This window comes from Amphibalanus amphitrite, unplaced genomic scaffold, assembly GCF_019059575.1.
Source record: "Amphibalanus amphitrite isolate SeventyFive unplaced genomic scaffold, NRLGWU_Aamphi_draft 000247F_arrow, whole genome shotgun sequence".
Lineage (NCBI taxonomy): Eukaryota > Metazoa > Arthropoda > Thecostraca > Balanomorpha > Balanidae > Amphibalanus > Amphibalanus amphitrite.
In genome coordinates this window covers 190,573-216,970 of record NW_024881742.1, presented here as the reverse complement: position 1 = coordinate 216,970, position 26,398 = coordinate 190,573, and the positions used below count along the sequence as shown (strand labels likewise).

The 26,398-nt window shown below is 50.6% G+C and overlaps 1 protein-coding gene and 1 non-coding gene across 2 annotated transcripts; both read left to right on the top strand.

Moving 5' to 3' along the window:
• The first annotated feature begins 832 nt into the window (after nucleotides 1-832).
• Trnan-guu lies at nucleotides 833-906 on the top strand. The gene has a single exon. It is a non-coding gene; the product is annotated as a tRNA-Asn (tRNA).
• A 4,297-nt stretch (nucleotides 907-5,203) lies between these two features.
• LOC122386336 lies at nucleotides 5,204-26,158 on the top strand. The gene is made up of 2 exons (XM_043375444.1): nucleotides 5,204-5,378; nucleotides 24,518-26,158. The coding sequence occupies exons 1-2, from the start codon at nucleotides 5,267-5,269 to the stop codon at nucleotides 24,907-24,909; spliced, it is 504 nt and encodes a 167-aa protein (XP_043231379.1). The 5' UTR covers nucleotides 5,204-5,266; the 3' UTR covers nucleotides 24,910-26,158.
• Nucleotides 26,159-26,398: the final 240 nt, after the last annotated feature.

The following is a 26,398-nucleotide window of genomic DNA, read 5'->3' as shown; positions in this document are numbered from 1 at the left end:
GCGCAGCGATGGATGCAATTGCTTAATGTTATGCATTTGCGCTGGTTTGTACAGGCAAGAACTGTGCACGTTTTGAATGAGCTTTGGTCACACGGGGTCACAGCAATCATAGCGGCTTGATGTCGCAGTGATTGGTTCCGAGTTTCGGGGGCCGTCGGTACCTGCCCGTCCGACCCGGTCCTCACCGTTCCCACGCCCTCGCCGGCTCTCGGCGGCTGCGCGGCCGCAGACGGCGACAGTTATCTACTCACGACGGACATTAACGCCGACTGGGGACGCGCGGTGGGCCAGCATCTGCACCGTGAGACGCCGCACAGAGCGCCGCTCAATTCCCAGAATCGGGAAGGCGTTGGCTTGCAAGCCAGCTCAACGGCTTTCCCAATGGTTGATATCGATCATTGATTGGGTATAAGGTACTAGGCATAAACTGCTAAATGGATGGAGAGGTGAAGGAAAAGGTGCAAACACGTTTACGAGCCTTTTTCTGTTGCCTGCGCAATTAATTCAGCCGTCTGCATTCACTCTAACTTTGTGTGGCCTTGTAGTGCTTTGTTTCTGTGATGAGATGCAGTCTCCCGGTTTCCAGGATGCATGGTGTTATTTTCCTGTGTGCCGCTGCAGTCTCCACTGAAACAATGCTTTTCTTCTTGAAACTTTCCAGAGTAGCAGATCCGTCTCTTATGCGACAAATATCTATATTGTCTTAGTCACTTCACTGGTCACAAGGTTCGTGCAGCTTACCAGACGTATGTTTCATGTTTTTATGGAGACTGCAACAACGAGTAGGAAAATACTACAAAATTTTCCAACGACTACAACCAAAGAACGCCGGGCCTCCGTGGCGCAATTGGTTAGCGCGTTCGGCTGTTAGCCGAAAGGTTGGTGGTTCGAGCCCACCCGGGGGCGGCCCGAGAACAGTCTTTTGGGAAATGGATCAATACGGACGAGTCCAATCGACAAATTGATTTCCTTTCCCCCAGGGGAGCGGCCCAATTCATTCGGGGAAGGGGGGGGGGTGAATGGATCAATACGAATGCGTTAAATCGACAAACTGATTACCTTTCCTAAGCAAATTATCTCGCCGATGACCCGGCCCACATATGATGCCGAGCAGTTCAGTAATCAGCATATCTCCATGTCAGCCCGGCTGCGGTGCCCTGACAAAAAGTCTGCCGATAGTTTCGACCTGCAGTTTCCAGCTGTTGCCAATGTGCTCTGCAGTTTAAAGGGACCACTGAAATTAGACATTTCAAACTTAAACAGCCACTAAATCCCTACTGAAGTGTTCCAAGTGTCTGCATTTCTCGCAACTCTCGACAAAGTCAGAGGAGCGCCTGCATCAGCTAATATACTATGACCTATCATATGACCTATATTATGACCTAACCTATCCTTCGCCCTGCGCAAAGTCACCTCATCCAAGCGGACAGTACATACACTAGGTATTGTTTGGGCCTTGGGGCCATTCCATGGGCGCAGCGGACTCATTTCCAAGCGCCACGCCTCGTGTGGATTGTCCATGATTGTAATACATACATATATACATACATACATACAAGCACATTTCGAAAGGCTGAGGCCCGCAGGTAGATTTTCCCTATATGGCCATTCCTGCAATTCTCGTCAGATATGGCATAACCAGTTACATAAGAAGTAAGAACGTAATCTTTGCATGTGTCCGACTACAGAAACTTATGTCATTTGGTAAATTCCTTGGATAGGGAGCAGTTTAGACCTACTTCATACTACATGGAAGAGAACACGACAGCCGGCTCCCTCGTTTGAAATTACATTGTGTGTTCGATTATGACCGCTGCATTTATGTCGTGGTTACTGGGTAATCGCTCAAACACTTGGTTTGTTAGAATCCAAATAAGAGATGATGAAAGAAGGGATCCAAATATTGAGCTAATATGCACTTCTAATTAGCATCCCACGTACCGCGGGACCGTAGCTCCAGTACCGGCCGGGAGCACCAGGCGTGAGCTGGTGTGGTGGTGTCACTTACCGGCTGCAGGAGGCGCTCCGGTAGACGGGTCTCGTGCTCCCCGGTAGTCTGTCGTTCCTCAGCCATCCCTAGCAGCTGCAGGGACACCGAGCTGTCCGACTGTCCGAGATGACGCTGCCATCGGCACAGGGCTATTCCCGTGCCGAGTCACCCACGCGAGTGGTTCACACTCCACTGGGAGGGCAGACTGACCCCAGAGAGGTCAACCAGACTCGCCGGGCAGCATAGGTGGAGAATTGTGACCAGCTGGGGGTGCTCGGGCGCAGCAAATCCGCCGCCGCCTAGCGGTGACCTTGACCCGCGCCGCTCGGCCGCGGCTCCAACTTTACGCCGATGATACAGTTGTGCTTGCCGAATCACCAGCAGAGTTACAGGCAGCATTAGACGCTGTGCATAGCTACTGCCAAGAGTGGCAATTACAGGTCAATACTGCAAAAACCAAAGTCATTATATTCTCAAGAGGCAGGGTAAGAAAGGCGCCAACCTTCCATCTCGGAGGCGAGGCACTCGAAATAGTCCCTGAGTACAACTATCTGGGGACCATGTTCTCGTCAAATGGCTCAATGAAGGCTGCTGTCCTCAAACAGGTGGCACTGGCTAATCGAGCCCTTTTTAAAGTATGTTCGATGTCAGCAGCTCTTCATCTTCCTCTGAATACTTGCTGCGAATTATTTGATAAGATGGTGCTTCCGGTTTTATTGTATGGATGCGAAATTTGGGGACTAGATCATGTGCAACATTTGGAAAATTTTCACAAGAAATTCATAAAACATCTCTTACAGATCAGCAAGTACTCAGCAAATTGCATGGCATATGGAGAACTCGGAAGAATACCCCTGAAGGTTATAATTAAGAAAAGGGTCATTGGCTTCTGGCTAAGGTTAAAAAATGGGAGCACGCGCAAACTTTCTCAGATATTGATGGAATTGCAGTTAACAAAGCTTCAAAATTCAGACTTCGATCCACACTGGCTGTCTAGTGTGAAAAGTATTCTGGACAACGCAGGGCTTGGGAATTACTGGCTTCAGGACCCTGTCAATAACGCTGAGGTGATAATGACCCTCGAAACGCGCCTTGTCGACATAGAGACACAAACATGGGCGGAATCTGTGCATACGAACTCTCTGTGCATAAATTATCGAATCTTTAAAGAATCTCTTAGATTTGAACCGTACTTAACAATTTTAGGACTGAAAGGCCGACGTACAATCTCTCGGTTCCGCTGTGGCAACCATAACCTGCCAATCACCGAAAGCAGACGCCAACATAACTCAACCTGGAAAGCATGTCAAAAGTGCTCAAGCAACAAGCCTGGTGATGAATTTCATTACGTTTTGGAATGCCCGGCCTTCAAAGATCAGCGGACATCTCTGCTCCCGCCCTACTATTGGAAATATCCCGACACAACTAAATTTAAGGCTCTCTTCTCGACAAACAAGAAGACACTTCTTCACCGCCTGTCTAGGCTTATCCAGCACATCACCGATGCCTTTCCATAAATCTGCAGCCTCAAGTGCCCCCCCCCCCCAGCCCATCTCCCTTCTCTCAGACTCTACCCCCCCCCCCCAACCCCCAATGTGTCGGATTGCGATGTAATCAAAGGTATGTGTATTTGTTTTTGTGTGTGTGTGCGTGTGTATGGGCTCATGCGTAGCACTAGTACTGACAAATGTACAAATATTGGGAGTCGCTAATTATACTAACTATGCATGTCCAGCTGCGCCTGGACAAGTGTATGAAGCCTGTGTGTATTGTGTACATATTATGCATATTTCAGCCAAGTTCCCATACCCCCAGTGGGGTCGTGGATAAATACATTCATTCATTCATTCCAAAGCCAAGCCGGCGTGGAATTGGGAGAGCTCGAGCACCCCCAGTCCAGCACAATTCTCCACCCGTGCCGGGCAGGAATCGCAGGGGCGCGTCCAGGCTCACAACTGGGGAGTGCGACAGCACCTCTGACGGTGTGTCACGACTGCTCAGAGGGCATAGAAGAATTAGAGCTAAAATTTGGGCACTCTTACATTTTAGTGAAGCCATACTATACATCATATTGCTTTTTCAATCTTAGGGCAAGTCATTCCGTCTACTGGCTAATTAAATCGTGTCAGGATATTCAGTAAAAAATGTTTGGCGTACACACATCATTCTTAGAATAGAGAAGACAGCCATTTATATAAAAACCGCTATCTGGTTTATGCTTTGCAGTACCTGAAAACTGTTTTGGGCGATATTGACTCTGATGCAATGCCTATACCAAATGACATTGATATGCACACCACAAATATTCATGTATGTGCGTTCCGTTCTGGGTGTTTCCAGCTCACGGGCGGTCGTGCCGCGCGCTTTCTGTGCCGTTTATTCCAGACGTGCCCTATCCATCCGTATCTCACCAGCGTACCTGACATGCACCCAGTGACTAACAAGCCGTGCCGTATTCGCGCGATCCAGCCCGTGCCGATTCTTCCCGTGTGACCAAACCAGCTGTGTCCCGCCGATGTGATAAGAAGCATTCGAACGCTGCGCTCAAAAACGGATGGGACATTTCGTCCTGTCAAATCCAGCCATTGCCATCCAGACTAAAATAGAGACTCGCCGGGCAGCATAGGAGCTTTGTCTGATACAATCTAAGAGTACTGCAAATGATGCAGGTTTTTCATGGTATCCGCCGCTTATCGGGTCTGCCAGATGGTCGCCGGAAAAATATTTCACTCGGCAACCGCTCCCGGATCACTGCTTTTATCAGTAGCGAAAGATTGATGTCTGTGGATCGAGGACGGACGATTTGTGAGTAGATAATACAAAACAGCGGTGGAATGTCTGAACTGAGATATGGGACCTCCGTATAAGCGTTCGACTGAGATACAGAGATGCATTGAGCCTAGAACTCGACAAGCAACAGGATGCTTGCGCTTGACTCCTACCTGCCTTTTTCAGTCAACTACCGGCACCAATCCCAACGTTCATCAAACATTTCTAACAGGTCCCAGATGGAACAGTGCCTAAAGGAATACTTTATGTATTTCCATCAGACTCACAAACACGTACCACACGCACAAAACATGACCTCCACTGCTGTCTGCGTCACGGCCGGCCGGTCGGTCACATGACCCGGCGGCGCCGGTCAGTCTGCACGTGATTCGTGTCGGCAGGAAGACCTCCCCTCCCTCCGGTCCGCCCCTCGCGGCCGGTGCACCGGCCGGGCCGTGCCGCGGCGGTTCGGCGGCTCGGCGGCTCAGTTCGTGCTGTGCCGTCCACATGTCGGCAGCTTGGAGAGCCTCCGTGCTGGCTCTGCTGGCGGCCGCGCTGGGTCCGCCGCCAGCCGCCCCCGCCCCCGCCCCCGCCCCCGCACCGGCGCCCAGGCAGAAAGGTGAGCTTTATACAGTGTGTAGCGAGGGGATTTAGAAAAGAAGAAGAAAGAGAGGATAATAACTGCTTCCTTGCGGGTAATCAAACGCCTTCTTTGCGGTTGATCCAGCACCGCGGTCCACTGTCGTTCAGCTGGTTGTAGAGGAACAGGGCTATTTGCTGCTGGAATGAACTCGATAGTTGAACTGGTAGAACAGGGGAGCTTGAGAGTCTTGGAAAAGATCCCGAGATAGATCTAGAGAGAGATCCAGATAGTGATGAGATCCTGAGATAGATGTAGATATAGATCCACCTGATAGAGATCTTGAGATGGTGTTGAGATCCACCTGAGGGAGATGTCTAGAGATCCACCTTGCATACAAATACATCTGATGGAAGATGCTTTTTAATTTAGAGGCTTGATGATTCTGTTCATTGTATAGACCATGATGCACGAGATGCTTCTTCACTGCTCGGATTAGGGATAGAGGTATCCGATCAGCTGGGTTTGCGGCACAGTTGGGCAGGTGAAGGACAGGGCATTCGAAGTCCCGATGACCACTGCCAAACATATGGGTGGTAATTACATTGATAAATTGAATGTGATCATTCGTCCAGTCACCCATTCCTATATCACTGGCCTTCCCATTAAGAAAATTGCCCACTTAATTCGTATTAGCGTTGCTAGTTTTAAGTTGCCCTCGAGATTAATTAGTTTGACTGTCCTAACTGAGCTTCGCTAAACTCCCATCGGCCTTATCCTAAGATTCATCCTTTACCATTCTCACTCTCATCCTCTCTCTACGTTCGTTCGTCATATATTCACCCCAAATTTATTTAGCGCCCCTCGAATTCCCTCCGATGGCGTTAGGTGCCTGACTAATAGCGATCTCCCCGGCGAGATAAATGTCTCTTTCCGAAATCCATATGCATGCTCCGCTAACCGGCGACAAAGATACTTACCGCAGGGCCGTCCAGAATAATTGCATAAATATCCACCCTACTAATTTATGGGATTCACTACACGACCGATAGACTTATGGTACACACATACACGATTTATATCCGACTTATCTCTCTACCGGGAGAGATTACCTATGCCCTCTTCCGGTCCGCGTGTAACATTCCCGTTCACGACCCAGGGACCCTAGTTCATATCCTGGAACTATCCTTAACCATGGGATTTACTATTCAAGGCCTTACGTGTCCTGGAGTACATTCTTCCCTCCCCTGAGGCTGTCCAGTACCGATTAGAGTACCTTTACGAAATAAGTATGAGGACTTATCCGGGACACTACGGCTCGCCTTATCCGCCCTTTGGGTGACTCACCCCTGACCTTCGGCTTCTTGCCTTTGGCATAACTTACTCTCCACTGCATACTGTGCCAATCTTCCCCTTCCCCCCTGCCGTAGAAACCTCTCACTGCCTTCTCACCCAGTGTTACCTAAGCGGGAAAATTAACAGTGGCCGGTACCACTGGCGGAAAACGTGCATATGCCCTGCGTACGTGACGGTGTGTCCCTCTTATTATTCCGGTCTGGACGTGGGTTTCGAGAAGTGCATCTGTGTCTCATACAGTCATGCTGGTAAACGTTACGCCATAGGAGGCGGGCAAACAAGCCGTCTGTGCCTCACAATGCCCTGTGCCAATATTGTTGGAGTAATTATTGGCGCTAACTCGCAAGAACGCGAATAGCAGAAACGCATAATTTAACCAAATCTAATCGTAATCTCAAGTCCTAATTGCTGCTACACGCGTGAACCTTATCATCAGTTCTCGTATACAATCCTAGCAGACCTTGAACCGCTCTTGATTTAATCAGACATATGATCTAGAACCAATTAACACGCATCGATCTGCCGTCTGGTTGTGATCCACCGTACCATAGTGAATTACTGAATGCTCAAACGGAAATGCCTCCTTGAAACTCGTTCGATAGCTTCTGATGGGCTACTAGTTACCTAAACAAATTATCTTTATAGAGTGCCAGAATATTGTCATAGGGTCCCTAGCCTTTCATAGGGAATCTAATTTAAATCATCCTATTAGCAGTAAACAATGCGCATCAAACGAAGTGCAGTCCTAGATATCATATAGCATATCATATTTAACTGTCTACGTTCTTATCCCGTTGCAGCTTTCCGCAACTAACCAGACTCCTATACGTGACCTTCACCTACCGCCCGCGCCCCAATTACGGCTAACCCACTGCCCCTGTTGTGGCTGCTTCTCGCGCCCTCTGGCGGCTCAACGCCCGTGTCGGGAACGACGATTACGACGGCCGCCGGCCGGCGCCGCGTCGACAGTCGACAGTTGTCAAGGCCGCGCCGCGATGGGCGCGTCATCACTCGCGGTGCAGTACTGGTGTGTGCGGTCTCTTCGGGCCGGGAGATTCAACGGCTGTGTCAGTGAGTGTGAATCTGGTAAAATATCGCTTCGATATCTCCCTGTTCGACATCTCATCAGCTCCATTCCACGTAAGTTTTTTTTTTTTTTTACTCCTGTCCCATTTGATCGTTTCCCAACAAAGCTGGTCCTTTCTAGTATTTATTCTACAAAGCACAACGATCGGTACCTATATTAGTCGCATATTAGTTCTAACCACAAACATTTCTACATCTACCTGTTACTCGACATTTCGCAATTTCAATGACGCAAAGTGACCATCTAAAGTCGCAAAGTGTCAAACCGTCAACCTCAAACCACTGCTCGCAACTATGCACCTAAGTAACAGGAAAAATTCCGCCGTACGCTCAAGCATTCGTATCTGTCGCAAATCATAATTCATAGCCATATTCATAGATCGATCGCATGAATCAGTCGCCACCTTAAAACATTACATTCCTTTCAAACGTATTTACCTGTTCTATAATTGATTTCGACTTCCATTTTAGCTTCCATTTTAGATTACAGCAATATTACCAATGATTTCGCAATGCAACTTTTAGTGAGTACAGCACGAATCTAAACCCTTTATTTCACAAACGTTCCAACCTCAAAACGCACCTGGCCATCGCCCATAATAAATCGAACGAACCATCTTGACCGAAGACAAAGACATTTCAACGTTGTCACGCATCCTGTCATCAATTTCAGCGTTCGTGACACTGAGCTACTTATGTAAATTTTTGGATCTCGCTCTTGGCCTAATCGTGAACTCCCACTGACAATAACGGTTTGCTGGCGACTCTGACATGACCTCGAAATTCAGATCCTAACATGCTACTAGGGTGTCTGGACCAATAAGTTCAAAGTAATTTAAGTTTTCCAATTCCAATTGAGAGTGCATTTTATGGTAACCGAAAATGTTTGGCAGTCGTCACGGGCACGGCACGCTGGGCAGAGGGGGGGGGGCAAGGATTGGGATTGAGCAGACTTTTCAACAACACTCACATTCTGGAGTTCTCTGCGCTTCCGCTTCTCAGTGTGGTCTCAAGCGTCGGCGGTTGTCCTCCGGCTCTGGTCACTCGAACTGAAGAGGCTTCTCGCGGGTGACCCGGACTGACGGCGGCTCCCAGATGGCGTCTCCGGCTCCAGCTGTGGACTGTGACTCTCGGCTGCTCGACTGTGATTCTGCCTCTGGTTGGGTGGCGCACCCTTTTATAGTTGGGGGGGGAGGGGTGACTGCCACGCCCTTGCGACGTCATCTTCCTCTGCCTTCTTCTGGTGGGTGGGGCCGTAAGATGGCGCCCTCTGTCCTGTTTAGTCACCTTGCTCCTCTGTGCCTGCAATTTTTGGCCGTCGAATCGTCTTCGTGTTGAGTGCTTTATCATTTTAGTAATCGCTGGCATAAAACAATCCCCGAAAGGTTTGTGATTTTCGAGTTTTAATTTTGATTCTTCAATTTCATTTTATTCAAACTTTTGTTTCCTTCCGTTTCGTCTGCCGGCAACGCCCCTTGTGACGTCACTCTTGCTCCGCCCACTGGCCCGGGTGTGGCCGTAAGTCAGCGCCTTCTTCCTCTGCGGAGATCTCTGGAACTACCTCATGAGGCCATTGTGAGGTCGGTCACCCGGTTGTTTTGCCAGGGTCACTCACCCTGGGCTGATGTACCCGACAAAGGAGGCTGTGTGCTCCAGCCGGCATCCATCCTTGACACTGCTCCATGATCTGTTGACATATCTTACTGATCCAGCGCTCCCAGCCGTTATCTGTCCTCGGCGTGGGTCCATGAGCTGTTGACAATGTTACTGATCCAGCTGTTACTTGTTGGGGTTCGAATCGTTCATCCTGCGGTAGCTGTCTCCAAAAGCGCGCGTCTTAATGGGAGTTTAACGGCTGCCCATTCTGTGCGGACAGTGATAGATTAGGGGAACTGGGGGGGGGGGGAATTGGGTGTGGGAAAGCGAGCTAGGCGTGTGGCCGGACTGCGAGGGAGAGGGACTGCCGGACCGAGCCGTGCCGAAAAGATACTACGTTAAATGTTCAAGATGTAGCGTGCTACATCTTCAGTCCAAACAACCCTAGTTGCGTCCTCGCAACTCATACGAAGAAAAGTCATACCCCTTACTCATCTAAATCTACACAATCATCTGATCTTCAGCAACGCCTACAACATGACATCGTATACCTAGTACAGTACACACACGCACCTGTTGTTCCTCGTCCCCACCTCAGTTTGTCGTTCACCAGATCCGGGTCACGGGCACCAACCACTTTGGTTAGCCCGATGTCGTCGGTGGCCGTTCGGTAAGTGGCTTCTCAGGAGGGTGAAGGCTGCCATGGCAGCCCAGGTGGGCGGCCTCAACAGCAGTTCGGGTGGCGGCCTCCATGGCAGCCCGGGTGGGCAGCCTTCACGGCAGCCCGGGTGGCAGCCTGGGTGGGGCGGCCTCCACGGCAGCCAGGGTGGGAAGATTCCACAGCAGCCCGGACGGCGGGTTCCGTGGCAGCCCGGGTGGGCAGCTTGCACGGCGGCCCGTGTGGGCAGCCTACGTGGCAGCCCAGGTGGATGACACCTCTGTGGCAGTCCGGGTAGGCGACCTCCATGGCCGGCCCTGCCGCGACCTCTGTGGCCGCCCGGGTGGCAGGCTCCGTGGCAGCTCAGGTGAGCGACCTCCATGGCAGCTCAGGTGGGTGACCCCCGAGGCAGCACGCGAGGGCAACGCATCCCCGTGGCAGCACTGGTGACCTCCGTGGCAGCTCAGGTAGCGACCTTTCGGCGGACCAGGTGACCGCCGTCGCAGCAGCCCAGGTGGGTGATCTCTGCAGCAGCCCATCTGAATGGATCGTTTGGCAGTTGGTCTTGCAGCATCCTGGCACCCTCTCCTCGTTCACCAACATGATAATCGCCTTGGCTGTGTTGTGAAGACGACCGTGTTTGATTTTGATTCAGTACAACACGAGGATTTCGCCTGTTCTTCTTCCTCTTCTGCTTTTGATATTGCTGTCCTTTTATCCTCAATACTCTAGAAAGTTCGAGCTCTCCTTTGCAATACAGCAGCTGACCGAGACTTGGACTTGTTGTACAGCAGAACGTAGAAGAATTGATATGCTGATGCAAACAATTGTCAAGTTTCATTTTCGGCCTGTCTTCTGTATTAGTCTGCTCCTTTGTTCATGAGACAGCTTCATTTCCTTATCTTATCTTCAACAACTTCTTCTATGTCCTTTTCAGTATTCGTAAGACCGCTTCCTCTCATCAGCCACCATCATAAGCTTCATCATCTTCACACATCTTTCTTTAGCTCATCCTCTTCCTTCACGTCGACCCCTGCAGCACGTTTATTTCCACTGCTGTCAGTATTTCGAACACCTGCTCAATTCTTCAACTTCCCTGTCATCAGCCACCATCATAAGCTTCATCATCTTCACACAGCTTTCTTTAGCTCATCCTCTTTCTTCATATCGACCCCTGCAGCACGCTCATTTCCACTGCTGCCGGTATTTCGAACACCTGCTCTATTCTTCAACTTCTTCCTCTTCTCCATACGGTTGACTTTCAATTCATCAACTTCGGGTTCGGCGGCTTGTGCCAGTCTACCAGCTTCACAATTTGAGAATTATCAAAGCCCCACGTTGGGCGCCATTTGTAGCGAGGGGATTTAGAAAAGAAGAAGAAAGAGAGGATAATAACTGCTTCCTTGCGGGTAATCAAACGCCTTCTTTGCGGTTGATCCAGCACCGCGGTCCACTGTCGTTCAGCTGGTTGTAGAGGAACAGGGCTATTTGCTGCTGGAATGAACTCGATAGTTGAACTGGTAGAACAGGGGAGCTTGAGAGTCTTGGAAAAGATCCCGAGATAGATCTAGAGAGAGATCCAGATAGTGATGAGATCCTGAGATAGATGTAGATATAGATCCACCTGATAGAGATCTTGAGATGGTGTTGAGATCCACCTGAGGGAGATGTCTAGAGATCCACCTTGCATACAAATACATCTGATGGAAGATGCTTTTTAATTTAGAGGCTTGATGATTCTGTTCATTGTATAGACCATGATGCACGAGATGCTTCTTCACTGCTCGGATTAGGGATAGAGGTATCCGATCAGCTGGGTTTGCGGCACAGTTGGGCAGGTGAAGGACAGGGCATTCGAAGTCCCGATGACCACTGCCAAACATATGGGTGGTAATTACATTGATAAATTGAATGTGATCATTCGTCCAGTCACCCATTCCTATATCACTGGCCTTCCCATTAAGAAAATTGCCCACTTAATTCGTATTAGCGTTGCTAGTTTTAAGTTGCCCTCGAGATTAATTAGTTTGACTGTCCTAACTGAGCTTCGCTAAACTCCCATCGGCCTTATCCTAAGATTCATCCTTTACCATTCTCACTCTCATCCTCTCTCTACGTTCGTTCGTCATATATTCACCCCAAATTTATTTAGCGCCCCTCGAATTCCCTCCGATGGCGTTAGGTGCCTGACTAATAGCGATCTCCCCGGCGAGATAAATGTCTCTTTCCGAAATCCATATGCATGCTCCGCTAACCGGCGACAAAGATACTTACCGCAGGGCCGTCCAGAATAATTGCATAAATATCCACCCTACTAATTTATGGGATTCACTACACGACCGATAGACTTATGGTACACACATACACGATTTATATCCGACTTATCTCTCTACCGGGAGAGATTACCTATGCCCTCTTCCGGTCCGCGTGTAACATTCCCGTTCACGACCCAGGGACCCTAGTTCATATCCTGGAACTATCCTTAACCATGGGATTTACTATTCAAGGCCTTACGTGTCCTGGAGTACATTCTTCCCTCCCCTGAGGCTGTCCAGTACCGATTAGAGTACCTTTACGAAATAAGTATGAGGACTTATCCGGGACACTACGGCTCGCCTTATCCGCCCTTTGGGTGACTCACCCCTGACCTTCGGCTTCTTGCCTTTGGCATAACTTACTCTCCACTGCATACTGTGCCAATCTTCCCCTTCCCCCCTGCCGTAGAAACCTCTCACTGCCTTCTCACCCAGTGTTACCTAAGCGGGAAAATTAACAGTGGCCGGTACCACTGGCGGAAAACGTGCATATGCCCTGCGTACGTGACGGTGTGTCCCTCTTATTATTCCGGTCTGGACGTGGGTTTCGAGAAGTGCATCTGTGTCTCATACAGTCATGCTGGTAAACGTTACGCCATAGGAGGCGGGCAAACAAGCCGTCTGTGCCTCACAATGCCCTGTGCCAATATTGTTGGAGTAATTATTGGCGCTAACTCGCAAGAACGCGAATAGCAGAAACGCATAATTTAACCAAATCTAATCGTAATCTCAAGTCCTAATTGCTGCTACACGCGTGAACCTTATCATCAGTTCTCGTATACAATCCTAGCAGACCTTGAACCGCTCTTGATTTAATCAGACATATGATCTAGAACCAATTAACACGCATCGATCTGCCGTCTGGTTGTGATCCACCGTACCATAGTGAATTACTGAATGCTCAAACGGAAATGCCTCCTTGAAACTCGTTCGATAGCTTCTGATGGGCTACTAGTTACCTAAACAAATTATCTTTATAGAGTGCCAGAATATTGTCATAGGGTCCCTAGCCTTTCATAGGGAATCTAATTTAAATCATCCTATTAGCAGTAAACAATGCGCATCAAACGAAGTGCAGTCCTAGATATCATATAGCATATCATATTTAACTGTCTACGTTCTTATCCCGTTGCAGCTTTCCGCAACTAACCAGACTCCTATACGTGACCTTCACCTACCGCCCGCGCCCCAATTACGGCTAACCCACTGCCCCTGTTGTGGCTGCTTCTCGCGCCCTCTGGCGGCTCAACGCCCGTGTCGGGAACGACGATTACGACGGCCGCCGGCCGGCGCCGCGTCGACAGTCGACAGTTGTCAAGGCCGCGCCGCGATGGGCGCGTCATCACTCGCGGTGCAGTACTGGTGTGTGCGGTCTCTTCGGGCCGGGAGATTCAACGGCTGTGTCAGTGAGTGTGAATCTGGTAAAATATCGCTTCGATATCTCCCTGTTCGACATCTCATCAGCTCCATTCCACGTAAGTTTTTTTTTTTTTTTACTCCTGTCCCATTTGATCGTTTCCCAACAAAGCTGGTCCTTTCTAGTATTTATTCTACAAAGCACAACGATCGGTACCTATATTAGTCGCATATTAGTTCTAACCACAAACATTTCTACATCTACCTGTTACTCGACATTTCGCAATTTCAATGACGCAAAGTGACCATCTAAAGTCGCAAAGTGTCAAACCGTCAACCTCAAACCACTGCTCGCAACTATGCACCTAAGTAACAGGAAAAATTCCGCCGTACGCTCAAGCATTCGTATCTGTCGCAAATCATAATTCATAGCCATATTCATAGATCGATCGCATGAATCAGTCGCCACCTTAAAACATTACATTCCTTTCAAACGTATTTACCTGTTCTATAATTGATTTCGACTTCCATTTTAGCTTCCATTTTAGATTACAGCAATATTACCAATGATTTCGCAATGCAACTTTTAGTGAGTACAGCACGAATCTAAACCCTTTATTTCACAAACGTTCCAACCTCAAAACGCACCTGGCCATCGCCCATAATAAATCGAACGAACCATCTTGACCGAAGACAAAGACATTTCAACGTTGTCACGCATCCTGTCATCAATTTCAGCGTTCGTGACACTGAGCTACTTATGTAAATTTTCGGATCTCGCTCTTGGCCTAATCGTGAACTCCCACTGACAATAACGGTTTGCTGGCGACTCTGACATGACCTCGAAATTCAGATCCTAACATGCTACTAGGGTGTCTGGACCAATAAGTTCAAAGTAATTTAAGTTTTCCAATTCCAATTGAGAGTGCATTTTATGGTAACCGAAAATGTTTGGCAGTCGTCACGGGCACGGCACGCTGGGCAGAGGGGGGGGGGGGGGGCAAGGATTGGGATTGAGCAGACTTTTCAACAACACTCACATTCTGGAGTTCTCTGCGCTTCCGCTTCTCAGTGTGGTCTCAAGCGTCGGCGGTTGTCCTCCGGCTCTGGTCACTCGAACTGAAGAGGCTTCTCGCGGGTGACCCGGACTGACGGCGGCTCCCAGATGGCGTCTCCGGCTCCAGCTGTGGACTGTGACTCTCGGCTGCTCGACTGTGATTCTGCCTCTGGTTGGGTGGCGCACCCTTTTATAGTTGGGGGGGGAGGGGTGACTGCCACGCCCTTGCGACGTCATCTTCCTCTGCCTTCTTCTGGTGGGTGGGGCCGTAAGATGGCGCCCTCTGTCCTGTTTAGTCACCTTGCTCCTCTGTGCCTGCAATTTTTGGCCGTCGAATCGTCTTCGTGTTGAGTGCTTTATCATTTTAGTAATCGCTGGCATAAAACAATCCCCGAAAGGTTTGTGATTTTCGAGTTTTAATTTTGATTCTTCAATTTCATTTTATTCAAACTTTTGTTTCCTTCCGTTTCGTCTGCCGGCAACGCCCCTTGTGACGTCACTCTTGCTCCGCCCACTGGCCCGGGTGTGGCCGTAAGTCAGCGCCTTCTTCCTCTGCGGAGATCTCTGGAACTACCTCATGAGGCCATTGTGAGGTCGGTCACCCGGTTGTTTTGCCAGGGTCACTCACCCTGGGCTGATGTACCCGACAAAGGAGGCTGTGTGCTCCAGCCGGCATCCATCCTTGACACTGCTCCATGATCTGTTGACATATCTTACTGATCCAGCGCTCCCAGCCGTTATCTGTCCTCGGCGTGGGTCCATGAGCTGTTGACAATGTTACTGATCCAGCTGTTACTTGTTGGGGTTCGAATCGTTCATCCTGCGGTAGCTGTCTCCAAAAGCGCGCGTCTTAATGGGAGTTTAACGGCTGCCCATTCTGTGCGGACAGTGATAGATTAGGGGAACTGGGGGGGGGGGGAATTGGGTGTGGGAAAGCGAGCTAGGCGTGTGGCCGGACTGCGAGGGAGAGGGACTGCCGGACCGAGCCGTGCCGAAAAGATACTACGTTAAATGTTCAAGATGTAGCGTGCTACAAGTGTCATCAGCCCGTGCCCCGCGCCACTGGCGGCTGAGCTCTCTATGTATGATCAGGTCCCCAGACTTGGACAACTCAACCCAGCTGCTGTGACTTTTTGTTACGAGACCGAGACGGTTAGTCTGGTAGTCCCCTTGGCTTACATACATTACTTGACTTTAATGGCCAGATAACGGATGTTCTCAAGCTTTGCATTGCCTTATTATGTATAAGCTAGACCTCGCAAATTGACAAGCAAGCTTGACACTGCTGTATGAGTGTGTGGTAGCGTTTCATCTTACGAAGGGGGTGACTTCGATGTTTTAATGATCGGTTCTTTTCACGTTGCTACAGCTTGAAGCTTTATAAAATACCCTTGGTCCCCTAAGTTCCCCTTAGAAGGCCAGCGTGTGAAAATCGATAGGCAATATTTATCGGAGTTCGATCGAAATAATTATGTCGCTACTACAACCCAAAATTATAGATGCTAAATAGTATTGGCATTAATTGAATTGCATCCATATGTTTTCGACTTGTAATTTGATTATAGTTAGAAGATTACCAATGTGTCACATGTGGCTATACCGTCACTTTATCCACGTAAAGCCAACTTAGAGCTCTGAGTACTGCTAAAAGCATAGGGTGACGTTTACAAGCCAATTAACGTATACAGCCGGACCGTCATGGCCAATGTCGGCGATATTCCAAATCCCGGCGACGCCGCCAACCGACGATAGGTACGGGTAGCTATGTTTGAACGCTTGTATCAGCAAGGATGAAAATGTACCAGAGCTATGCCATGCATGATTGCCGTATAGTTGCTTGGCTGTTTCAATTTAATTAACAAATTATCTTTTAGTTTCGGCCGTTTGTTTAGCATATTCTCCTAAATAATGGAATGGAAGTTCGGAATCTTTTCGCGGTTCTGCGAAAAGTTAAGATTCATTTGTGAGCTATTCGTCACGTCCTTGTCCTTAGCGTGAGCGAATTCGGTAGGAAGGTGCCATACCCAGCTCTGTTTTCAAAAGACAATGGCTTTTTTAATGCCTTCCTGCTCAGACCCTTCATCGGTAGCAAAACACAAAAAAAGTCACCGTTAAAATATAATTGGTATTATTTAATTCTTCATCGGAAAGTTCTCCAAAGCTACCGGTAGTTTTTGTTTCATCTTAACCCTCGCCGGACCTATTGGTTTTCTACATACGCGCCGGTCGAGGGGGGGGCGGGTACGACCCCCCCTCGCCGTTTCGCCCCTGGTGAAGCTAGCGCGTCGCGGAAAAAACGAGCGTGTGCGCCGTTACGAGACGCAGAGATTGGTACCCGATTTTAAGGTCCTAGGTCAACCGGTGACCTCTGAGGTCAGGTCAAGTGCCCCAGGGTACGGTTCAGTTTTTGGTGAATAACTTCGCAAAAAACGGCCGCAGAGCCGCGATTTTGGCAGCATCGTGTTCGCCTCGCTCAGGCGCGTCGAATGATATACTTTTTGTCCGGGTCAGGTCAACTTTGGGTGTTGACCTCAGGTCAAGGTCAGGTCAGCACCCCCAGGTCACGAAGTTGGTCGAAAGAGGTCATGTCGCATATCATTCGATTTGGCAGGTCTTCCTGAGTCCATTGGTGGCTTTCTCGACTCGCTAGCTCAATTTGCTCAAGAGTTATTGACGAAAAACTAATATGACCTTGATGACGTCATAAATGACGTCACGCAAGGTCAACATTGCAAAAGTGACGCATCTAACCTTGCAAGGAGTGCATAAAATCACGATTCTGTGTGCTTGAGACAGTTGGAGATCGTTCCCGGCGCCAGAATAGCAGTTTTCATTTTTCCCCATTGACTTATAATGGTGAGGTCACGAAAATGACCTGACCTCATATGACCTTTAGGAAAAATCCGAGATATACAAGTTGTGAGACTCATAATGGATACTAGATCCTGCAAGTTTCATTTCCCTGTGACATCTCCTCTGGCAGTGAGGGCGTTGCGAAGTTGCGACATCTGAAGACCGTGCAGAGGTTCACTTATGATATGACGTCATAGGTCAGTGACCTGACCTGACCCAAAAATTCGGTTGGTGTCAAAAGATGCGGCTTGGATCAAAGGTCAGGTATGCCAAGTTTCAGCTCTCTATCGCCAGCGTGTTCGGAGCTATCGCGAAAAACCCCTATGGGGGGGCGGCACCCGCCCCCCCCCCCTCGGCCGGCGAGGGTTAAATCTCAGGCAGCAAAATAAACACAGCAGAGCCCTCTTGCACCAAAATCCTCTTGCACCAATGCTTTGATTATTTTGCATCGTATACCCAGTCCAAGTTTCAAATGTAACAATTTGCGTGCAAAATTTAGCAAGCACATGTAGGATTATGTATTGGGCTATTGCAAACAAATTTACCACCGTTAGAATAGCTTATTCTGAAACCGGTTTTTTCGATTTTACCTAGCTAGGTAGTTTGGTGCAAGAGGCCTCTGCGTTCATCTCCGTTGACTTCTGTCGGTTCTTTTATAGTTTGACATGTATTTACTAATATGACCATTACCGCTGTTAACTTAAGATATCATCTTTTTCATAACTAGCCCCCTTGCCGTTTCGCCCCTGATCGAGATAGAGCTTCGCGGAAAAAACGAGCGTGTTGCCCGTCACAAGACGGAGCCGATGCTACCCAATTTTAAGGTTCTAGGTCATTGGTTGACCTTCCAGATCAGGTCAATAACCCCAATGTCGGGAAAATCGGGACATGTTAGAACGTCGTGAAGTGCGGCTGCTATAAGGTTTATCGGGGTGCTGATCACGAATATCGTGTTAGCCCTCGCCCTGGCAGGGGGGTCGATGCGACCCCCCCTAAGGTTTTTCAAAGATAGCGTAAAAACGGCGGCGCGCAGCGCCGCCAAATTTGGCACAGCCTATGGGGCAACCTTTTTACATATGACCTGAAAATTTCAGGTCCTGGTGACCTTGGGTCAGGTCACCAGGTCAGAAAAACCGGTACAAGGTCATGGTCAAATTTCAATTTTCTTTTTGCACCTGTCCAACTCACAGTTTTGGACTGATTTCCTTCAAACTTTCAGGATGTGCTAAGTTCACCGAGTTGTATAACATATAGTTCGGGTTTTTGGAGGTCACTGACCTGAGGTCAGTTAGAGGTCATTACGTCGTAATGTTAAGCCTATGGGAAAATACTAAATTCGGAAAATACTGGAGACATCCGCTTCGTTCTATCACTTTTGTGCTTTGAAACCACAGTACTTAACAGCAGGTCACTTGGTGCTTCTTTGTTTGGTGTAATTATCCATGGGTCAGGTCAAATGAGGTCAACTGAGGTCAAATGACGTTTCTGCCAATAACTTGGCACATAATGACGCTAGAGCTTAAAAAATGGTATCATTGTGTTCCTGGTGATCAGCCGAATCGAATGATATGCGATATGACGCAATTTGGTTAACTTTAACTTAACTTATTAATTTAAGTTTACTTAAACTTTAAGAAAAACTCTAAGTACACTTAAGCAAGCTAAAAAGTATATCATTCGACGCGCCTTGACGTGCTGAGTTCACTGGTGCTTTTCTTTTTGCTCTATCTTAATTAGATCAAAAGTTATAAGCGAAAAACTTTTGACCTGTTTTTAGCGAAATTTTTACATTTATACTAGGTCGTTCAATAAGTAAGGTAAAATGTACCATAGCTCATTTATATGAAGAATTGAAGCAAAATCAAATATACCATCTGAATCTTTGAACAATTTTCTACACAACCTTTGAAACTGTTTTTATGAGTTTGGCTCACTGTCCGAACACGGTCGGCATGAAAACATTGATGCAGCGGAGTTCCGTTCTTGAAATCCCCGGTTTGTCAGGCGAGCCAAAATTCACCTCAAAACGAGTGAGCTGACCCTGATGAAGCTATTGCCATTAGCAATGCTTGCTGGCGAACAGTTGCTACGACGATTTTAACAAGAACACAGCAGTGTAAGAGACAAAGTTCTAGACTCTAGAGCAAGTAGACTTGTGTCCGCAGGCCTATCTGGATTTGTCACAATCTGTAAAGTCGGGGAGCTGAGTATGGAGACCCAAAGCATCTGCGTGACTGCTTTCATTTGCAGAGTGAAGTGTTGTGTCGAAACAGTTCTAGGCATCATCAGATATGCTTGATATGCATAAAGTCTTCACGAGATAAATACAGAAAGAGCTCACTGAACAACAGAAAGACGCTGAACGAGGCATCAATGTGGGATCGCCTTTGCTTGCTTTAGCAGTACAGGAAAGCTCAAGTACAGCCGTGATCTGACGCCATCCCACTTCGACCTGTTTGGCCCTGCTGTGCACTTTGAAATCTTAACTGATCAAGCAATCAAGAACGTAATCAAGACATGGCTTTGGAATAGCAATAAGGAGTTTTCCGAGTAGGATTTCAACCCCGGGTGGAGTGCTGGGATAAACGCGTGCGCCTGAACGGTGGTTGGATGTAGGTTCGAGTTCCGAAGGCTGGGGAGGCTAGCCGAAGAGACCTGCTAATAAATGCTTATAGCCACTTTGTAGACGGATTTCAATGAACATATGTGGCTAGTTTTGTGTCATTGCACCAAAGGTTGACTGAAATACGAGTGATTTTACCTTACTTATTGAACGACCTAGTACCCCCCAAAACCCCCCTAAATATTGACCTAGAGCAACCAAATTTGCACAGGGGCGAGAACTCCGGGGGGCCCACCTACCTACCAAATTTGGTGCTTCTAGGTGCCATAGGAGCCAATCGCGAGGGGGGGTCGCATCGACCCCCCCCCCCCTGCCAGGCCGTGTTATGAAAAATGCCCTGCCAGGGCGAGGGTTAGTTTTGATCACAGATGATGTCTTCATTCATTTAGACCAGGTCGGGTCAGGTCAGGTCAGGTCCACCAGTAGGGGTTTTGCCGGGTAGTCGTAGTAGGTGTCAACCACCTCTCATGGCGTCGTCACATGTTACGAATGCACCAAAACTGCTTCGTAAATGTTCAAACGGTTGCTAAATTCGAATTCAGCTCCAAAAGTGGCCTAGAAACATTTAAATCTGGAAAAAGTGAACCGAGGTCATCAATGATCAAAGGTCAGTGACCTGACCTTCAGGTGACTTTGACACTCACCCTAATGAATGACTAATGAGAGCAACATCACATCCCATGTTTGAACGCTCGAAACCACGAAAAGACTCCAAACGCGCGGCTAATGCGAGCGACATACCTACGCCGAGTCACGATTTTGGCCAAACATGGTCTCAAAAAGTAGGTCACAGGTCAAAGGTCATTAGGGTCAAAAGTCATGACATTTTCATTGTAGGTGTAAAAATGAATAACGCGAGAGTACTGAAAGTTTCGTCGCGATCGGCCGCTTTTTACGCGAGTTATTTGCGAAAAACCTGGGGGCCCGTTCGACCCCCCTATACGAGCGAGGGATAAATGTACCGATAAAATAAAGACTTGTCTTCCGTATGCCTACCCGCGTACCTATTGGTAAAATTCTGGGTGATAAATTGTTAAATAAAACCTCACCAGTTGAAAATGCTTCTAATATAGCCACTCCGCAATAAAAAAACAGCATCCTCCCACACGACAACTCACTAGTATAATGCCCGTGTCCTCCTTTTTGTGCGGCGATTTCGCGCCGGTTGGGGCGAGGCCTTGTCGCTCGGTGACGCCGCTAATCTGTAGCCTTCCAACCCGGCCCGCTGAGTCACGGCCTGCGAAAAATAATCGGTAAGTCACTTGGCCATTCAGCCGCCGCCTGTGGCGCGGGGAAACTCCGCGCTTGCGAAACGGGTGGCCTCGCGGGCGGGCGGGCAGGGGCAGTGAGGGAGGCGCCCATGACACTGAAGGTGGTAAGGGGGAGGAGGGGCGCAGGGCACTAACAAAGCGGCCAGTGGTCTGTGTGTTTTAGGGCTGCAAATAAAGCCGTCCAAGCGAGACTAAGTGGCCCAGCAGGTGATGTGAGTCACTCGTCCCCGTCTCCTATACCGAGCTGTCAGCTGACTCACTGCCGCCTGAGTCATTCTTTGTTTATACCTGTCAGAGGCGCTAAGTTATAGTGTCTAACTATATGAGTTTATCCTCAGCGGCAGTCAGTTGCGACTCAGTTGTGGCTCATTATTAATGGGAGCAGAATATGGCGTCTAATGTTTGTTGATGGACGGTCATGACATGTTACACGAGCGAGCGGGGTATGGTAGGACAGAATTAATTTCACCGCACCACGAATTCATTTGAGGTCATCCCATATCGTATTTTAGGAGGGCTAAAGGTTAATAAAAACTCAGGTTGAATGTAGCTGGTAACGAATAGCAACAAAACGTCACACGTAGGTATATATTATGCATTTACATTGTTTACAGAAGGGCACGATTTGATATGCGCTTTTATTATCTAGATTTATCATCAAACCGGTCATGCCTACTCTTGTCCATAACCGCCCCGCTCTTCCAGTAACCAAAGAAGGGTCGTTTGCAAGGAAGCGGTGGTAATCTCTATCATTTCACATATCTCGCAGTCGGCTGACGAAGCAGGAGACTCGGTGGTGTATGTGTATGACTCGGCCAGACCCCGGGGGTAACTCGATCCATCTGCCCTCCCCCCCTCCCCTCCCTGGCCGCGCAGAGCGGTGACGGGAACTGGGAAGTGCGTGTCGGGGCGGCGCCACGCAGTCGGCTCCGTTCAGGGTCACCCCCGCCGAGACGGACACGCCCCCGCCGCGCCGGCCGGCCGGCCCGCCCACCCATCCAGGGTCGACCACTGCAGGCGGCGGCGGCCTGGGCCCAGCACTGACCGGCACAGGCGACACGGTCTTCCCAGGGTTCACGGCGCCGGCAGACGCACGGACTCGGGCCGGATCCTCAATCTCTGCACGCTCGGGCTCCTGACCTCGGTCTGCCCCGCTGTCAAATGGCTTTTCCAGTAGGCCAGCTAACGAGAATCGCTAACGCATAAAGGAATATTACGTTAGAGCTTCTTCGTACCATACACTGCGTGAATATGGTCGATAACTCCACCGCACGGGGTACCCAGAACCGACGCGGCGTCACGCTCCCAATTAGGGCGGGCAGGGGCGGATCCAAGGGGGGGTCACATGGGTCATGGCCCCCCCCCCCTTGAGGCCCGGGGGCCCAAAGACCTGCCAGGGGCACCACCGGCCTATCAGGGGTATCACAGTCCTGACAGGGGCACCACAGGACCGCCAGGGGCACCACAGGCCTAGCAGGGACACCACGGGCCTGGTGCCCCTGGGCCCTGACAGGACTGTAACGCCCCTGACAAGCCTGAAGTGTCCCCGGCAGGCACGTGGTGCCCCTGACAGGCCTGAGGCGCCCCTGCAAGGCCGGTGGTGCCCCTGGCAGGCCTGTGGTGTCCATGGCAGGCCTGTGGTGCCCTTGCTAGGCCTCTGGTGCCCCTGACAGGCTTGTAATGCCCCTGGAAGGACTGTGGTGCCCCTGGGCCCTGACAAGCCTGAGGTGCCCCTGACAGGCCAGTGGTGCCCTTGCTAGGCCTGTGGTGCCCCTGGCAGGCCTCTGGTGCCCCTGACAGGCTTGCGGTGCCCTTGGAAGGACTGTGGTGTCCCTGGGCCCTGACAAGCCTGAGGTGCCCCTGACAGGCCCGTGGTGCCCTTGTTAGGCCTGTGGTGCCCCTGGCAGGCCTCTGGTGCCCTTGCTAGGCCGCTGGTGCCCCTGGCAGGCCTCTGGTGCCCCTGCGCCCGGAGAGGACTGGTGCCCCTGAAAAGTCTGAAGTGCCCCTCGGCAGGCCCGTGGTGCCCCTGACAGGCCCAAGGTGCCCCTGCAAGGCCGGTGGTGCCCCTGGCAGCCCTCTGGTGCCCCTGGCAGGTCTGTGGTGCCCCTGGCAGGTCTGTGGCGCCCCTGGCAGACCTGTGTTGACTGGTGCCCCTGCTAGGTCGCTGGTGCCCCTCACAGACCTGTGGTGCCCCTGGGCCTTGACAAGCCTGAGATGCCTGGCTATGACAGGCTCGTGGTGCCCCTGATAGACCAGTGGTGCCCCTGCTAGGCCGCTGGTGCCCCTCACAGGCCTGCGGTGCCCCTGGAAGGACTGTGGTGCCCCTGCCCCTAGGGGTGCTCATGGGCCCAACAGGCCCGGTGTGCCCCTGACAGGCCTGTAGTGTCCTTGCTAGGCCTGTGGTGCCCCTGCTTCCTGGCGGGCCTGTGGCGCCCCTGCTTCCTGGCGGGCCTGTGGCGCCCCTACAAGGCCATAGGTGCCCCTGACAGGTTTGTGGTGTCCCTGGAAGGACTTTGGTGCCCCTGACAAGCCTGAAGTGTCAAGGACAGACCCTTAGACGCCAGTGTCAAGTTCGTCGGACTGACAACGATTTGCTTACCTGATAACGTTCCTGGTAAGTACTCACTACTCAGCGTCCACAACATATACACATATACACATAGCACATTCATATATACTTGCTTACAATTGGTAAATGTGGTTGTGGCTAAGAGTTAAGATACTGACTAAAAATAAAAAATATAAAAAAAACTGAAAATGGGGGCACCACCAAAATGAAGTGGACGAAATCCGTTGAGTTTTTAATTTTGGGTATAGGTAGGGGCACCACTTCGATTCATGACCCTCCCCTTGGAGTTTTCCTGGATCCGCCCCTGAGGGCGGGACGACCCGGCTTTATATTCCCGTCTGTGGCCCTATCGGGTCCGTCTATCTCCCAGTATGGCCCCGCCGCATCCCGTGCCGCCCGTACCCTGACCAGCTCTGTGACCTCTGGGTTTCTCCGCAGCGCCCGTCCAGTTCCGCTGTGAGCTGGGAGCCGTCTGGATGGAGAACTGCAACGAGTGCCGCTGCCAGAGCAATAACCACGTGGTGTGCGCCCACCTGGCCTGCCTGCGTAACGCGCCGGCCCGACCAGTGGCCGAGACGGCCGCCGCCGGCGCCGACCCCGCCCCGGGCGCCGCCGCTCTGACCCCTGTCAGCCAGAGCCGCGACCCGGCCTGCTACCAGGGCAGCTGTCCGGACGAGTGTGACAGCAGGCTGGACGAGAGCGGCTGTCATGTCTGCCACTGCAGCAAAAAGACCGGGGAGGTGACAGCCATGATGGCGCCCCCGCCCGGTGAGAAGCGACGCTGGGGCTTCCTGACTGTGGCGAGGGGTCTGAGGAATACCCGACCCTGAGCGGCGGCAGGGTCGGAGGACGGCAGGGCGGGAGGAACGCGAGGAACCGGAGGAACCGGGAACATCGAGGAACTGCAGGAACGGCAAGGAGGCTGAGGAACTTGTAAATGAGAGCCTGGAGGAAAGGGAGGACATGGGGAGTGCTGGCAATGCGAGGAACGGAAAAACGAGACGGCCGAGGGGAACAGCGAAATCGAATGCTGTAATGAACACGAGGAATGGGAAAAAGGAAGAATGAACGATAAAGCAAGATCTGTGAGGAGCACAGGAATGTTGGAGAAGCGTTGATTGATAGAACGCGAAGAATGGGGAACGCGGGACCCATTAAACTCAAACAGTGAATGAGATGAACAACAGTGATCAGAGAGCAACGAAAGGAGAATCACGATGAACGCATACTTAGTGAGCTGGGAGGAACGAAAGAGGCAGTAGAGTCTGTAGAAACAACGGATGAGTGCGGAGCAGCGAGAACCGTGAGGAGCTCGAGCTTTGTTCAGGATGATGGCGATCGTATAGGAAAGGGAGGATCTTGATAAAAGAACGTCGAAATAGGACGCCTTATGCCGGTTTGTGGAGAACTAGAATTTAGAATGGAGTGAGATTGAGGTCGATTGGGTTCACATTGCGTGAGCTGGGTGCGCAACGAGTTCATCGGGTGCACGTTTCACGTAGAGTTCGTTGCAGAGCTGATAGCTGCTGTGAGCTTAGTCAAGTCGTTTATCTGTCGCGTGACTATGTGAGACATGGGCCGTGGCCTACAGTTGGGCGGCGGAGAGTGATAGGCGGACGGAGATTCTGGGTGTTAGCACACTTTGTTTCAATGTATGATTCATCAGTCTGTGATGTTGCATAGCTCGCTGGTTTGCATGCGCTGAACCGAAAAAACGATGCCTCGTAGTGTTCTGAATGTCAAATGTACCCACGATGTTCAATCCATAGTTCAATCGCACCCCAGCGACAGCTTGCTGAGACGTGTCGCGCCCAGCCGAGATATCCCGATCCAGATCCGTTCCATCGGAGCTGTTGGTAACGTGTTGACACACATACACAAAAACTGCGCCTCCCCGGCGCGACCTTCCAGGCACGCTGCGTTCGCCGGTCGTACTTCCCGCAGCCAGTTTTTGGTGGAGTTAGTCGGTCAGGTGTGCCCGGTTGACGGCTGCAGGCACGCCGAGGCGCGAGACTCCCATTGTGCCGCCCGCCGCGCGCTGTCTGTATGTGTGTGTGCAATACATGATGAGGCAACGCGCGCGGTGCCGGTTCACAGGGCGGCACAGAGAAGGCCGCTGCGCTGCGCACGCAGCGAAAGCGGTCGCCCGGCAGACAAGGCCGTGGCGTGCGGCGGCCGCGACCAGATGCGCCGCGAAGGCCGGACGGCCGCCGCGCCGGCCATGTGGTGCTCTGTGTGCCGACTCCGGACTCCCTCCGTCCGCGCGGCTCACGAACCGCCCCTGACCCTGACCGTGACCGAGCGGCAGCAGGTCGTGAG